Genomic DNA, 14774 nt, shown 5'->3' on the forward strand with positions numbered 1-14774 from the left:
TCCAGTAACTGCTGTTTATTTTTTAGGTTAGGGGCACACCTTTGTGTTGCACAAAATATGTACAAAAAGACTGTACTGTATACACTTGTTTTTCAACCGACATTTAATACTCTTTTGAAGCACAATGAACTGATTTTCAGAACTTCAGAGGTTCATTCTGTCTTCTTGTATAAAATACATGAAAAAATGTCAACTGCCATTTTCTACTGAGACCCAGTTTAGCCTCTTGGAGTTCTGGGTGCGTGGAAAAGCTTTTTGGATTGCTTAAAGTCACAAACAGGAAGTCAACAGATTTTCAGCATGTTCCTGACAATCAGCGTTGCACAGTGACACACAGACCCAGCAGACTCTATTGCCCAAAAGGTTTTACAGAGGAAGGATACCGTATCTACGCAATTTTATGATCACAGAGTGAGTGCACTGGCTGATCCTCTGGAACATGCCTTGCATGTGCTTGGATGCAGGAAGTAACCATACCCAACCGGAAGAAGAGTCCAGACATAATGTTTCAGGTGCAGTGGTTTCAGAAACGTCTATGGAAAGCTTGTGCCCTCTGTGAGTGGTCTATCAAGAGCCTTCCAGGATTAGAAACTGTATTTGAGTGTCAAACTGTGCAATTTGATTCCTTCTGGGTGTTCTCTCCTGAACAGAATTAAGATCAAACCTTTTTTCCTACTTCCTGTCAAATCATAAAAATATTAATGTCATTGTAAACATGTGAGAAAAAGAGAGCCTCTTGCCTTTTAGGTGTTTTTGTAAGAGGACAATCCCAACTCAGCCCCCCGTGAACGGAGTTAAGTTACATATGGTTTGGGCCTGGAGCAGCCAGCTACACATTAACCCAAGCTGCTGTAGGAGTGAGTAAGTTAGGAAAACAACTGTATCCCTCACCTTTTTATCTCTCGTCTCTCCCACAACTAACAACTTGTCACGAGGTGGGCATTCTCGCTAACAGAAATAAAGAGGTTTGAAACCATGTAAAAATAGTAAATGAGGTGTGTTTCCCACAGTTACATCTTGAATTACAGACCGAATTTATGACAAAAAGAAGCTTCCTCCTCCCCTGGCACCCTAAAGGCAGGAAGAGGGGGTGGAGAGAAGACTCCAGACTGGCCCCATTTACAGGCTAACATTATCTGCTCTGGGTCAGCTGCATCTACAATTATCCAAGATCTGTTCGTAATTTTAAAAGCACAACTGCCATAAGTCCTTACAAAGACTTAAAAAAAAAAAAACGCACAGGGGCAGGCAGGGATTTGAGAAGCTTTTTGAGGCTTAAGATGGAAGCTAATGAGATACATGTTCAGGGAGGAAAAAAGACAAAGTGCCAAAATTCAAGCTGAAATATTCTGTATTTCTCGTTTCCTTTAAATAATCGGAGATAAAGCAAGGGTGAAAATATCGGTGAAAGAAAGTTAGAATAAAAGAAACGGAAAGTCAAAGAAACCCAAAGCACACTCCTGATGCTCGCAGAAGGTTAACTGGTGACGTAGTGTTTAGCTGAAGACTGGCCGTATAGCCCATAGAAGTCAGGATGCCTGTGGCTCTGGGAGGCGTCGATCCAGTCACGCATTGAGAGACCCTGCAGGGGCTGGGATATGGAGGGCGTGGAGGGCAGGGGGTGCGAGTACTCCTGCGTCCAAGGAAAAGAGCCTGAACGTGGGTTAGGCCTGGTGACCGCGGGTGGCTGGACACAGAGGGCACACTCGAGCAGTAGCAATTGTCCACCGTGCACATGAGGATCTTGCGGCCACTGTACTGCGGCAGCACAGCCTGCTGGGAGGAGCCGGCGTTGGGGTAGTGGGCAGGGCCGAACACCGAGCTGGAGTGATGGACGGGCTGAGCGCCGGCACCGCTGCTGCCGAGGCCCACAACGTGCTGGGTGGAGCTGCAAGGGGCCAGGGGTGGCTGGGCAGATGTTCCGTCAGCCGAGCTCGAGCTCGGACCCAAGAACTGCTGCTTGGCCACGGGACCCGAGGAGGAGGACTCCAGGAAGCTGGTGGCACTCTCAGGGAAGGCAGCAGAGTGCTTGCGCTTCTCAGGGGTTGAGCCGCTCATGCTGCAGGGGTAGACAGGAACGCTCTGGAGGAAGTGCGCAGGTGCAGCCAAGGGCACTGGACACACAGGAGCAGAGACACAGAACAACAGCGACATGAGAGGAGAACAATAGCCAAAGATCAAAGTGGTTTCTATAGAACCAAATTCCAGGCTTGATGTACCTTCAAGCATTTTCCGGAGGCTCTTTTCCTTTTTGGAAATCTCGGAGAGAAAGACTTTGGAGTTAAGGTGGCCTACTTGTAAGGAGGTAGCACCACTGCCTGTACATGTCTGTGATCTGCAAGAAAATAGAAAGATGTTTTGATATTATATAATAACAAATTATATCTGGAAATAAACATAAATAAATAAAAATACCTTTTAGCATTCTGTAATCATTATTATTAAGTGAATAACTTACCTATCCATGAGTATCTTCACAGATTTTGTGTTCTGGAAAATAAATGAAACAGGAAGAGGAATTACAAGAAAGTAGACTACAAGCTACTGCATGACTGCCTCTTTGTCTGTGGGCATGGAAAATTCTGGAAGCTCTGATCTTGTGACAAACACACGCTGTGTTGAAGTATTTCTCACAGGTATGGCCACATTCACACTGCGCATTTGTGCGAGTGAATGCGAGCATGTGGGTGTTGGCGTGTGTGGGGGAGATTTACAGCAGAAGGCAGTATGAGGGAGAGAAAAAGGAAGAAGGGGAACGAAAGGGGGGAGGGACATCTCACCTTCATGAAGTTGATATCATCGGCTTTGTCGAACAGCACCTGGACAGAGCTTAGCATTTTTTTGGCCTCTTGGCGTCTCTCGTTGAGCTGCAGGGCCTGGCTTTGAGTTCTCCTGGCAAAACTTTGAGCGAGCCTCTCCAGCACCTCCAGAGTCTTCCCCAGGTCCTCCTCGAGGAGCTGCTGCATCTTCTGATACTGCATGCGAACCTCCTCCTTCAACTGCTCTACCTTATCCTTCGCACAGGCACACACACAGACACGAAATGTAGACATGCACATATGGACACAACGACCAAACTGTACAAACATCAACATACAAAACGTTGAAGTAATTTGCTCAAGATCTGTTTTGGACGACAATATGCCATTTATAGTGAGTGTCCAAGTACTTTTAAAATTAGTCCATGACTAAGCTTAAGATGCTGCCTAAAATAAGCCCACAATGTTTTACACAAATATACCCACAATCCCATATTATTCGCAGACCCAAATTGAAAATAAAGAGTCAAGTAGTTATAAAGTGTCAAGTAGGCCTAAATTAATAATCTCTAAAAGAGCAATAGTGCAAAAAAGCAATTAAACTGCTATTTTCATGAAAATGAAATCAGTAGATTTAATACACTATAGACAGATGACAAACAATGATGTGCTTTTGACAGCAGAAAAACGTATTTATTGGGCTGGCAACTGAACAAAGCTTTGATGGTTCAAAGGATTTGTCTAAGCCCAGTGTACAACAGAATTTCAGGAGATCTCTGCTTGATGCATCTGTACTTTGTATTATAACTTGTTTAATTTAAAACAAGAAAAAATAAATACAGAGATTTAGTATTTTCCAAGATAAGTGCAAGTAAATATGACAACAGTGGATTGGGAAAAAGCCCAAACGGGGCTTTACCAATATGGAGTCTAAGTGTGTGTGTGTGTGTGTGTGTGTGTGTGTGTGTGTGTGTGTACGTAGTGCACGCACTTTGCACTTTGCTTACACAGTGGATGAAAGACCTCAGTTCAAAATGTCCTGTTTCTCTGCAAACCTTGTGCATGCACTCACATACGTATGCACACGCGCACGCGCGCACACACACACACACACACACACACACACACACACACTCTCACACACTCTCACACACACACACACACACACACACACACACTCACAAACACTCACTGGCCAGAATTAGGTACACCTGTTCAACTGCGTGTTAATGCAAATATCTAACCAGCCAGTCACTTGGCATGAAGTCACAGCCAACAAGAGCTGTTGAGTTCAAACTGAGCATCAAAATGGGGAAGAAAGCAATTTAATGTGAGCCGTGAACATGGTGTAGTTGCTGGTGCTAGACGGACTGGTCTCAGTATTTCAGAAACTGCTGATCTACTGAGATTTTCATGCACAACCATCTTTAAGGTTTTATAGAGAATGGTCAGAAAAAAAGAAAATGTCCAGTGAGTGGCAGTTCTCTGGGCGAAAATGCCTTGGTGATGCCAGAGGACAGAAGAGAAAGGCTTGCACTGGTTTGAGCTGATGGAATGGCAACAGTAACTCAAATAGCTCTAGTATCTCTGAGCATGCAACATGTCAAACCTTGAAGCAGATGGGCTACAGCAGCGGAAAACCACACTGGGTGCCACTCCTACCAACTAAGAACAGGCAACTGAATCTAGAATTCTCGTGGGCTCCCCAAAATTGAAGATCTGAAAAATGTTGCCTGGTCAGATGAGTCTTCTGGTGTGACATTCAGATGATAAGATCAGAATTTGACATAAACAACATGAAAGCATGGATACATGCAGCCTTGCAACAACAGTTCAGGCTAGTGGTGGTGGTGGTGTAATGATGTGAGGGATATTTTCTTGGCATACTCTGGAACCCTTAATACCAACTGAGAATCGTTTAAATGCCAGAGCCTACTTGAGTATTGTTGCACACCTCGTAAATACCTTTATGACCACAGTGTACCTATGTTCTGATGGTTACCTCCAGAAGGATAACACGCTAAGTCACAAAACTCAAATCACCTGAAACTGGTTTCTTGGACATGACAATGAGTTTGTTGTACTTAAATGGCCTCTACAGTCTCCAGATCTCATCATGTCCAGATCGCATCATGTACAGCCTATGAATATGCAGCACCAGCATGATGCCATCGTCAGTATCTACCAAACCTCTGAAGAATGTTTCCAGCACCTTGTTGAATCTATGCCACAAAGAATTAAGTTCTGAAGGCAAAAGAGGGTCTGGTACTAGCAAACTGGTACTATATATATTTCATATATATATGAAATAGACTTACTATATATAATAGACTGTATATATACCCAAAAAGATTCCAGGTGAGTAACTGCAGCGTACAGTGAAAGATGCAGAGATAGCCAAAACTGTAGTGACGTACACAAGGTGTCCAGAGAAACAGGACATTTTGGACAAAGGTCCTTCATCAGCTGTGCAACGTGCTTCTGTATTTACAGGAGGAACCAGTTTATATGAGAAAAACTAGATGTTTAAATCATAACATTCATTCCATGCGGTTGTAATGTTCTAACAGTGTAGATCAGTTATTTTTCTTTGCGTTTTCCTCATTTTATTGGTGCTCTAGCATTAACTGGCCATGCAAACAGATATCTCATTAATGCAGTGTCCATTAGTATTAAAATGCCTTGCCACTGTAAATGATAAATTCTTAATTCTGACTGTCTGAAGGTGTTCAACAAAATGATCAGCAAGCCCTCTCTTGGTTTCTCCCATGTAAAAGTGGCTACCCCTTCATATGTGTGTGTGTGTGTGTGTGTGTGTGTGTGTGTGTGTGTGTGTGTAGAATGTACAGACAAAAAATGTAAAAAAAGGAAAGAAAGAATCAGGCTAAAAGAATTCTGGGATTCTGGGATTTTGGCAGATTCCCCACACCCCCCACTGCACTCCGTACTTAGTGGAGTGTAGGAGTAATGGAGAACAGGTACGAGACAGGAAGGTGGTGGGCTGTAAAACTCATCACAGAGCAGTACAGGCCAGTTAGGAATATATTAACTTGGAGGGAGGAGATTAGGGCTGGTCTTTCTGCCAAACTTCAGTTATGGTCTAACTCCATATGTAATATTAATGAGCTGCATACAGCAGACATGAGAGAATAGAAGGGTGTGTGTGTGTGTGTGTGTGTGTGTTTTACCTCCACCTGCCGTTTATCTGATTTCCAGCTTGTACAGTTGCTCTTCTATGTCTTGCACTCGATCATCAATACGATCTTGCTGTTTCATCAACATTTGCTGAGAAACAGACACAAAAGGTGAAAGACAATATAACTATGTTAGCAATTCTGTATTTCTGAATCACTGTTAGTGAGCTTTCAGTACAAACATACAAACAATACATATAAAGCCAAATTGCCCATAGCATACAGTATATGATAAATTGCATATTTGGCATGAACAATACAGATGAAATAAATACATTTGAAAAAATACAGATGAAATAAATACATTTTGATTTTTTTTTTGTTGGGGGGGGGGGGCATTTTGCACTTATATAATAATAGCTTCTTTGGAAATCAGGGTTGCATAGCAAACAAGAGGTTAAAAAAAGAGGACCAAAGTGACCCTATGTAAACACAGTATTTTTCATTCACCTCTGCATAAAAACCTCTAATATCCTGCTCTGTGTTACAGCATCTCTATGGACAACCAATTCCAGCAACCGTATTACAACCAATGAGGAAAACAAAAGCTGCCAACAATGAGACTAATTAATCTGAATCACCCTCCATTTTTGAGCACACATGCACATTTGCCATCTGATTCTGCCCCCTATTAAGTGTCTGGACGGTTTTTTAAATTGGATTCGGAAGAAGGCACTAACCCCCAGCATCTCCCATCCCCCAGCTGAATCAAAGGCTGCCAAAGCCCAGCTTTTACAATCCCTTCCATTCTCTGTCTCTTCTTCGCATGGCTGAGGGGAAAACACTGTATCTAAAAGCCAAGAAAACTCTACATGCTGCTAGATAACAAGCCTATTCAGTTGTAATCTGATAAATGTTTATGCCATACATGCAAGAGTGCAATAAGCAGCCTCAGTTGGGAAAAGGGACGCCAGCTGTCATGACAACAAACCTTGTGTGCACGTATGTGTTTGCATTAATAAGCATGAACAGAGAAAAAGACGACCGAGAGAGAAAGAGAGAGAGAGAGAGAGAGAGAGAGAGAGAGAGAGAGAGAGAGAGAATGTGTGAGAACAAGGCCTGGCTATCTTGAATTCTCTCAGACCCCTTGGTTTCTCTCCATTTGACTGCACTGGTTTCAGTGTCAATGACAGATTGTCATGATTGTTGTGCACAGCGGCAGCAACTGCCCTGCAGTGCATGTGTCATGGCTGCTGGGTCACCAGGCAGCCCAAGGGAAGAGACATTCTTGAGGGCTCTAGCAGCTGTGATTCTGAAAACCTCATCATAGGTCTCCAGAAAAACTAAATTTTACCTCAAACTTGTCACAAAACAATCCAAGAATAACACAACTCCCTGTATTGTATAATGGAAAAAAGTCGTTTTGAAAATAAGCATTTTGAGGACCCATTTTGCTACAAATGACTGGGACATAAATAATGTCCATTATTTTAAAACATGTTTAATGTTGAACTATGTTTATGTTCAAGTTCTTTTGTGAAAGCCATGAACGTCTGTCTCCTTTTTTCTCACTTGCAGAGAGAGAGCCTGGTGCCAGCAGAGGTATCGGAATCAGAATTAGTCAACGGTTGCTCAACAACCGTAAACTGAGCACAGGAAATTGTATATCATGAGCTCAACAATAGCCTAGCCAAAGAACATGACAAATATGCTCTGATTGTGACAGGAAGTTACAGCAAATTACTGCTCGTCAGCTACCACGCATAGCAGCAGTTAAATGAGGTGCTTTTCTAAAAGGAGGGTGAACTTTATTCTACGATTAGAATAGACTGTGAGTGTTAGTGTTAACATGAGTGTACCCATATACCATATTCCCATCTGTGCCAGTTCTTCCCATTTCAAAACCTCACAGATGTGCAGACATGCTCTGTATATTCGTTTTTCCTACAGATTTGAAGGTAATATCTAAGGAGTATTTAACCAACCAATAGTAAATGCCTGTCTTTATGATAAATATAAGCATTTTAATTGCAGTGACGCAAATCCCCATGAAAGGCTATTGGCACCATTTTGTAGTTTTTTTTTTTTTTTTTTGTTGCTGAAGTATATGGAAGTTCAGACACAGACCAGAATAATCAGGTTTCCATGAGGCAGCGTGAGGGGTGTCTGTGAATTTCACAGTTAAATGTTGGATAGAGTTGATTTATTTCTGCAATTTGTCAGTGAGTGCCCTGTGACTCAAAACAACCCACGTATAGCCAGAGCAAAGACAAAAGGTCATGTATCACTGCAATGCAATGCTCTCAAGAACTGTGCAATGTCCTCAAGGGTGTAATCCAAACAGAGATTACAAAGGGAACAGCCACTTGTACCGTAATTATATTTGATAATATTTTCATTCTTAACGAGAAAGATAATCACCGATTTCTGAAAGCAAACGAGAGTGACTTGCTCACGTTTTTATAATGTGTCATAACCATGATTCCCTGTTCAAAACACGTCCAAAGCGCGGCACAGTACTAAAGGAAAGGTCGACACATTTCAGATGCTTCCTCCTCTCCAGCTTCTTATGGGAAGAAACGAATCCGCGAGTTCAATCTCCTGTATTCCATGACATGTGTACATGCTGCTCGCCGAAAGCTTTCAGATTCTAAATGGAAAGACCAGCTACAAAGTAAAGACATGCCCCACCTTATGAGGACAACTCAATCAGCAATGCAAAGTGGAGCAACATGCTGATAATGAGATGACGGTTGTGTGACGGTTAAGTGACACCAAGCAAGGGAGCTACCTACCATGAGAATTATAGAAAACTATAGGCCAGATTCAAAAGAAATAAAAGTTCTCCTGACATGTACAGAAAGTACTTATTCCCTCCACCACAAAAGAGTCTATTTAACAAATGTCACTATAAAGAAATTAATGTGACTGGGAACACCTGAGGACTATTCACCATTCTGTTAGGGACACACACAGAGAGTTGGACATGGCGAATGGTGCTGGTATGATATGCATGTGTGACATGCAGCCATGTGACCCGGATATAAAGCCCGGCCTGTGTCCATACGAGCCAGCCCTGCTCCCACACACTTGTGTCCAGTGCACCAGCAGCTTTGTCTGCTTTAATCCCTGCAGCACAGGCCGCAGTTTGCATGGCTGATGAGCTTCGCACGCTCAGATCTGTGTGTGTGTGTGTGTGTGTGTGCGGTTTTTTGAGATTTCCTTTGCATCTTCTTTCTTACCCCGGTCCCTGTTTTGCTGTTTAATTTTGACCTAAACAAAGACAAAACTTCCATTTTCTAGCTTTGAAAACCAGATAGAAAAGACAAGAATAGAGTAAGGAATAAGGCTTTTTTAACGCTACTTTTTAAATTCAAGATCTTCATGCCCTGAGGCAGGTTTAGGAACATAGGCAAACGGTACCACTGTCATAGACTCGATTCCAGATAGTCACGTTAGAATCTGGCAGATTTCATTGTGGCACTGAGCAAATTGAATCTGATGGATGGCATGAACCACAGGTGATGCAAGAAGACTTGACTTACAGCAGCACAGCCCGACTCATCACACTCTGTGGTGGGTATTTCACTGAAGTGAAGACACTCATCAGCTCACATTATAAAATATGCTCCACCTTCTCCAACATGCAGGGAGGTGGGGGGCTAATGGGTTACATGTTTAGGCTGTATTTTCACCTTAAAATCAACGGAGTTTCTTTCATGAATATGATTCTGAAGTTCCAAGATGGTCCAACTGTATTCAAAACTGCTTGATGCTTACTATTACAAGCCTAACACAATCTGGACTAAACACTGGACTTTATCTTAAGAAACACTGTCTGTTTTTAGATACAATTCTGTGAAATGGAGATCAATTTCTACAAAAAAGAGGTAAAACCTTTTGGAAATCTTATCCAAAAATATAATAACATTATATAATATGTATTATAATATGTGTTATATATTATATAATATGTAATAACATTATTACATTTCCTCTTCAACAATATAACACTATCCTGTACTCCAAAACATGCCTATGAAATGTACTTCATGTTGAAATGAGTAAACAGCCAACACTGTAGACAATCACAAAATGAGATTACAAAATTGAAATCCTCCTCCTAACTCGTTATGACGTCCTTCCTACCAATAACTATGCGGAACAGGTAGACTGGTGAGATGGGAGGGGTTGGGGAGGGCGGAGGGGACGGACAGAGTGGGTGAAGGCAATGGTTCAGCAACATAAACGCCACTTCCTCCAGAGGCTCTCTTATGATGTCATCCCTACCAAGGCGAGAGAAAGCACTTGTGTTTGGGGGAGGAGGAGAGAGAGGAATGGGGTCACACCCTTCCTGCCTCTGCCTGGAACTCACATCCTTTCCCCACACAAGGGGCAGATATTACTGTAGGACTGCTTGAGTCACTCTATATATATGTACTTGAAAAAGAAAGAACAGAGGGATGTGTGTGTCTTTCAACAGCAGCTGTGGCCAGAGCAAATTCACCCGCCACCCCACCCTATTTGCGGAGTCTTGGCTGCCTGAGGAGCCATGACACATCAGCCATCTGAAAAGCATTCCTCCACGCATCCAAGAGTTGGCACTGCCAAGTCCAGTAGCATCAGCTCACCTCACAACAGCTCATTATTGTTTGGGAGGCAGCTGCAGAAACACTATGCAGTCTTCCTAATACACTCCCAATGTCTTAGATACTTTTCTCATCTACATTTCTGTCATTATCACATGGCTGGATAAAAGCACGTGACTCTTACGTTTGTTGGGGATTTTCTGTGTAGCTATCTAGATACACAAGTGCAGAAAAGAGGTCTATAATAGTGTTACACATTTTTGACATTTTAGTTTAGATCATTTTCCACTGGCTCATCAGACTTAAAAAACATTGTTGGAGACGTCCGTAGCATCATATTCTGTGTTCAAAACATGTATTTTTCTTTCGTTTGTAATTTAAAGGTCATTTAGATGTTTAGATTGATTAGTTTGTTTTACCAATTAGGAATGGTTGGCCAGAGCTGCTGCGCACTACCAATTTAATTTTGCTCGGTATGCTAACTTGGTGTATCTTTTTCACTTTTTTATGAAAATAAGGTCTGTCAGTTTCAAATGCCAATTTATTTATGTAAATGTTATAGTTTAACTGCTTTTTGATTCTCTGAATTTCATCCATACGCTAAGTGAGTCGTTTACTTATTACCTAGCTAGGTTAGCTAGCCAAATGGGCCGTCACGTCATTACTAGTTAGCTAGGCTATGTACCTCGACGCAGTAGGCCAAATTTATGCAAAATAATAGTTCAGTAAACGTCAGTAAAATATAAACTTAAGCTTTTATCGTCAGACAACCGGTTTACCTTGTCATCGTGTGGTGGTGCTTGGTTCGAAAATAAATTTAGCTATGGCTTTTGCACGACACAGGCTACCATTTGAGGTTTTTGTTGTGAAAATGTCTGATATAGTCTTGGAGAACTACGACGATCTACTCACCCTTATGTCATTTCGACGTACTTCCACGTCGCAAACTGCATGGCCATGGCTAGCCGCACATCTGGAGAAGCAGCAATATTGGCAGACGGCCACCTGTTCCGCTTCGCAGTGATAGAGTCTATACTCATCATGCTGTGGACAACTCCAAGCCCGGACGTCCTCTGCGTCGACTAGTAGATGTCCAGGGTTTGGAGAAGGCTGTTGAAGATGAGTCTGAACGTGTGACTGACAACAAGGTGCGTTGCAACGGAGACAAACTTTCTGCGCTGGAAGGGGAGGTCCTCGTCTGCACAAGATGCACTGCAGTATTGCCGGTGCTTTCTCTGCGTTTAGTGCGTTGAACTTTTCCACTATGTTAGTTAGTTTGATGTTTTTCTCGAGATTTGGCTTCTGGTTGTAGGCGTGGTTGCACTCCGGGCACCGTACCAGTCCCGTGTCTTTAGCCCAGGCCTCGCTTATACATCCGCGACAGAAGTTGTGCTTACAAGGCAGTTGTATAGGTTCCACGAACACATGCAGGCATATCGGGCAAATGAGTTCCTCTTCGAAACAGTTTTTCCAGTTCTCAGCCATCTCGATGGCTTGCGTAGACATCCAGGTTTCCAGATCAGGTTTGAACCTGAGCCTATAAACTGTTCAACCCTTCCAGGAACGTAAGTATTGTACTTCTAGTTTTTACAAGTTTTGGTTTATTATGATGCGTAGATTCCAAAAATCGTTATTCGAAAGCGCTATTCAGCATAGTTCTAGAGCGTTCCACTCGAAATATTTTTCGAAAACCAGCAAGAAAATCTGCTAACAAAAATACCAATATATTACATTAGTGACATCCACGAGCAAGACCAGTGAAAATTTGTCCTGTTGACATCTGTTTATATATATATATATATATATATATATATATATATATATATATATATATATATATATATATATATATATATATATATATATAAACAAATGTCAATTTGTTGATAATATTATCAATTTGTTGAAAATATTAGTCACTCTGACAACGAAGCTAATGCATACATATCAAAACGAGCCTTAGTTATATAAAGTCAGTGATCCGCTGAGTGGTTAAATACACATTTCACCACTCTTAAGTTGATTCAATCGAATTTGGGGGCAGTTTAAAGCTATGGGACAAATCTGTCCCTTGGTCCTCAAAGGGTTAACGAACCTTAAGTGAGTTGACACACTTCAGTCATTCTTGTAACTCCTTTATGAAAAGGTGCGTGTGGTTCCAATGATCCACACATGCGTAAAAGTCTGCCCAAACAGCTGCTGATAAGCCTCCATGAACATGCCAAGGGAGCGTCTCTTCCGCCCCTGTCCAAGTTGTCAGTAATCAAATTCCGCAGCGAGCAAGAAATAAGGAATCTGATGTTGCAATACTACTGCGTCGGACGTGTTATTGCAAACCTATGCTGGTTCATAAGAATCCAAACCGGGGACGTAGCTCTCCAAAATAATACACTAGCTCAGAAAAAACAACATTTGGCTAGATTTGTGCTCGTTATATAAGAATAAAGGTGCACAGACTATAACCCTGATATACCTCTGAATTATGTATTACGAACATATTACTCGAACAAATCTAAAGGCTGCCTGGGAAAGTTGTTCAACGTAGCCGAAGGCGTCTGTGGAGCCCAGAAAATACAGAGCATCCAGTTAGATCACACAATCGTTCTGATCCGTACAACGTTTCTGAAATAATGATTTCAGTGTTTAAAATATAATAAAATATTCCAGACTGCGATGGAAGTTACGTGATAAATTGCCGTAGTCTAATGCATAGTCAAAAATGTTTCTCTAAAATAGCGTTTCACAAGTCTATAAATTTAAACGAGGCATGCATAATCATTTACAAAGTTTAAAGCCACATGTGACCGTACTACTCGTGCCTTGAGCTCAAACCAGCTCAGAAATATCTCCAAACACGAAACGGCATCGCTTGTGCCCTGTGCTATCGGTGGTAAAGGCAGCCCCGTACTAAAGCACTCAATCACGTAGAAATGTGATTTGTGTCTATGACACATGACATTTGCCCCAGCGTTATTATAAGGCTAATGTCTATTTGAATGCTGTGCACGATCCGTTGAAATATTAGCTTATATGAATAAAAGAAGAGCCTTTATCCTAGTCGTAAAATAAAATGTAACCGTTGTCGTTTTACCCAGTGTGTAATTATAAGGAAGTCAGTCAGTAAAACAAGAACAAACTCTCTCTACAGTCGCGATAACATACTGAATAAACATTTAAAATGTAAATGCGCATTTGACAACATTTTCATGAAGCTTTTAAGCTTACGATCCCGAGGACACACGCAAATCTCTTGATCAAACTCAGTTTTAGCTTTCGCAAGGCTATTCTCTTGCTATCTGTAGTCGTTAAACGTTAAAGAATTTTCTGAAATATTACGCCTTTCCATGTTTAGTTAGAGCGTTTACCTACCCACATTTTATAGCACTGGTTTGGATTAATTTTAGTTTAAAATAGTGAACACCATAACGCGAAGCATTTTTGTTCAAGCTAACTCGTTTAAAATATTTATGTATTATAGCCAGATACCTTCTTGTTCTTAAAGGGGACGATATCGTTTTGTCCTTGTTATCGTTTACTGTCATCAGCCATCTTGTTTTCCTGTTTAAAGCGCATTTAAAACGATGTATCTATTTGTTTTTCTGCTCATTTGTATACTCCTTTATAAAGACGTGTCAGTTAAAAACAGAAATATCCAAAGAATTCGGCGATCATCCATAAGACGCATATCTATAAAGCTGTAGTCCTTAAGCAATCGATGGATCCGCGCCGTATTCCAGTCTGCATCTGTGTTATTATTTATGATTTTTTTTCTTTCAAGCAAATCCTTGATGAGAGGAATGCAGGCACAGTACTGCAACTCAGGATACAGTTCACATGTACACCCCCTTCCTTCGTCACGTGATCTATCGCAGCATTGATACATTCTAAAGAGGAGGGGTTTATGAGCGAAAGGCGGAGCTTGGTTTAAAAGGGCAAGGCTTCATTTTCCCTTACCGTGGGATCGTCATGTACTGTACTACCCTTTCAGTAAATGAGTGTTAATTATTAATCTCAGCAGCATAGGATCTTGAACAAAGTTTGCTTATACTCCATGCATTTTAACTGTTATTGTTCAGCATTTTCTGTTCACTTATACTCCTTTGTAGAGTTTGGTTATGATGGCAGCAAAACTATCCATTTAAAGGGGAAATTGCATGCTGGGTGTCAACATTTCCATGGGCCCCACCAGAGACGTTAAACAGCTTGCTTCACTAAGCTGTCGACCCACATTCCATGTCATTCTTATTATGGTATAGAACCGAGGTGTCTTCCATCTACCCACTTTTTACAAT

General features: G+C 41.6%; 1 protein-coding gene across 1 annotated transcript; it reads right to left on the reverse strand.

Annotated features, from left to right (window-relative positions):
* On the reverse strand, positions 1-14321 carry trim8a (tripartite motif containing 8a). Its single transcript, XM_035531652.1, is given in 9 exon segments — positions 1-1672; positions 1675-2114; positions 2220-2335; positions 2459-2490; positions 2781-3014; positions 5948-5968; positions 5970-6044; positions 11395-12186; positions 12578-14321. Coding segments are annotated over 8 exon segments (1707 nt in total). The 5' UTR covers positions 11989-12186; positions 12578-14321; the 3' UTR covers positions 1-1477.
* Positions 14322-14774: the final 453 nt, after the last annotated feature.

This window comes from Electrophorus electricus, chromosome 11 (genome assembly GCF_013358815.1).
Source record: "Electrophorus electricus isolate fEleEle1 chromosome 11, fEleEle1.pri, whole genome shotgun sequence".
Lineage (NCBI taxonomy): Eukaryota > Metazoa > Chordata > Actinopteri > Gymnotiformes > Gymnotidae > Electrophorus > Electrophorus electricus.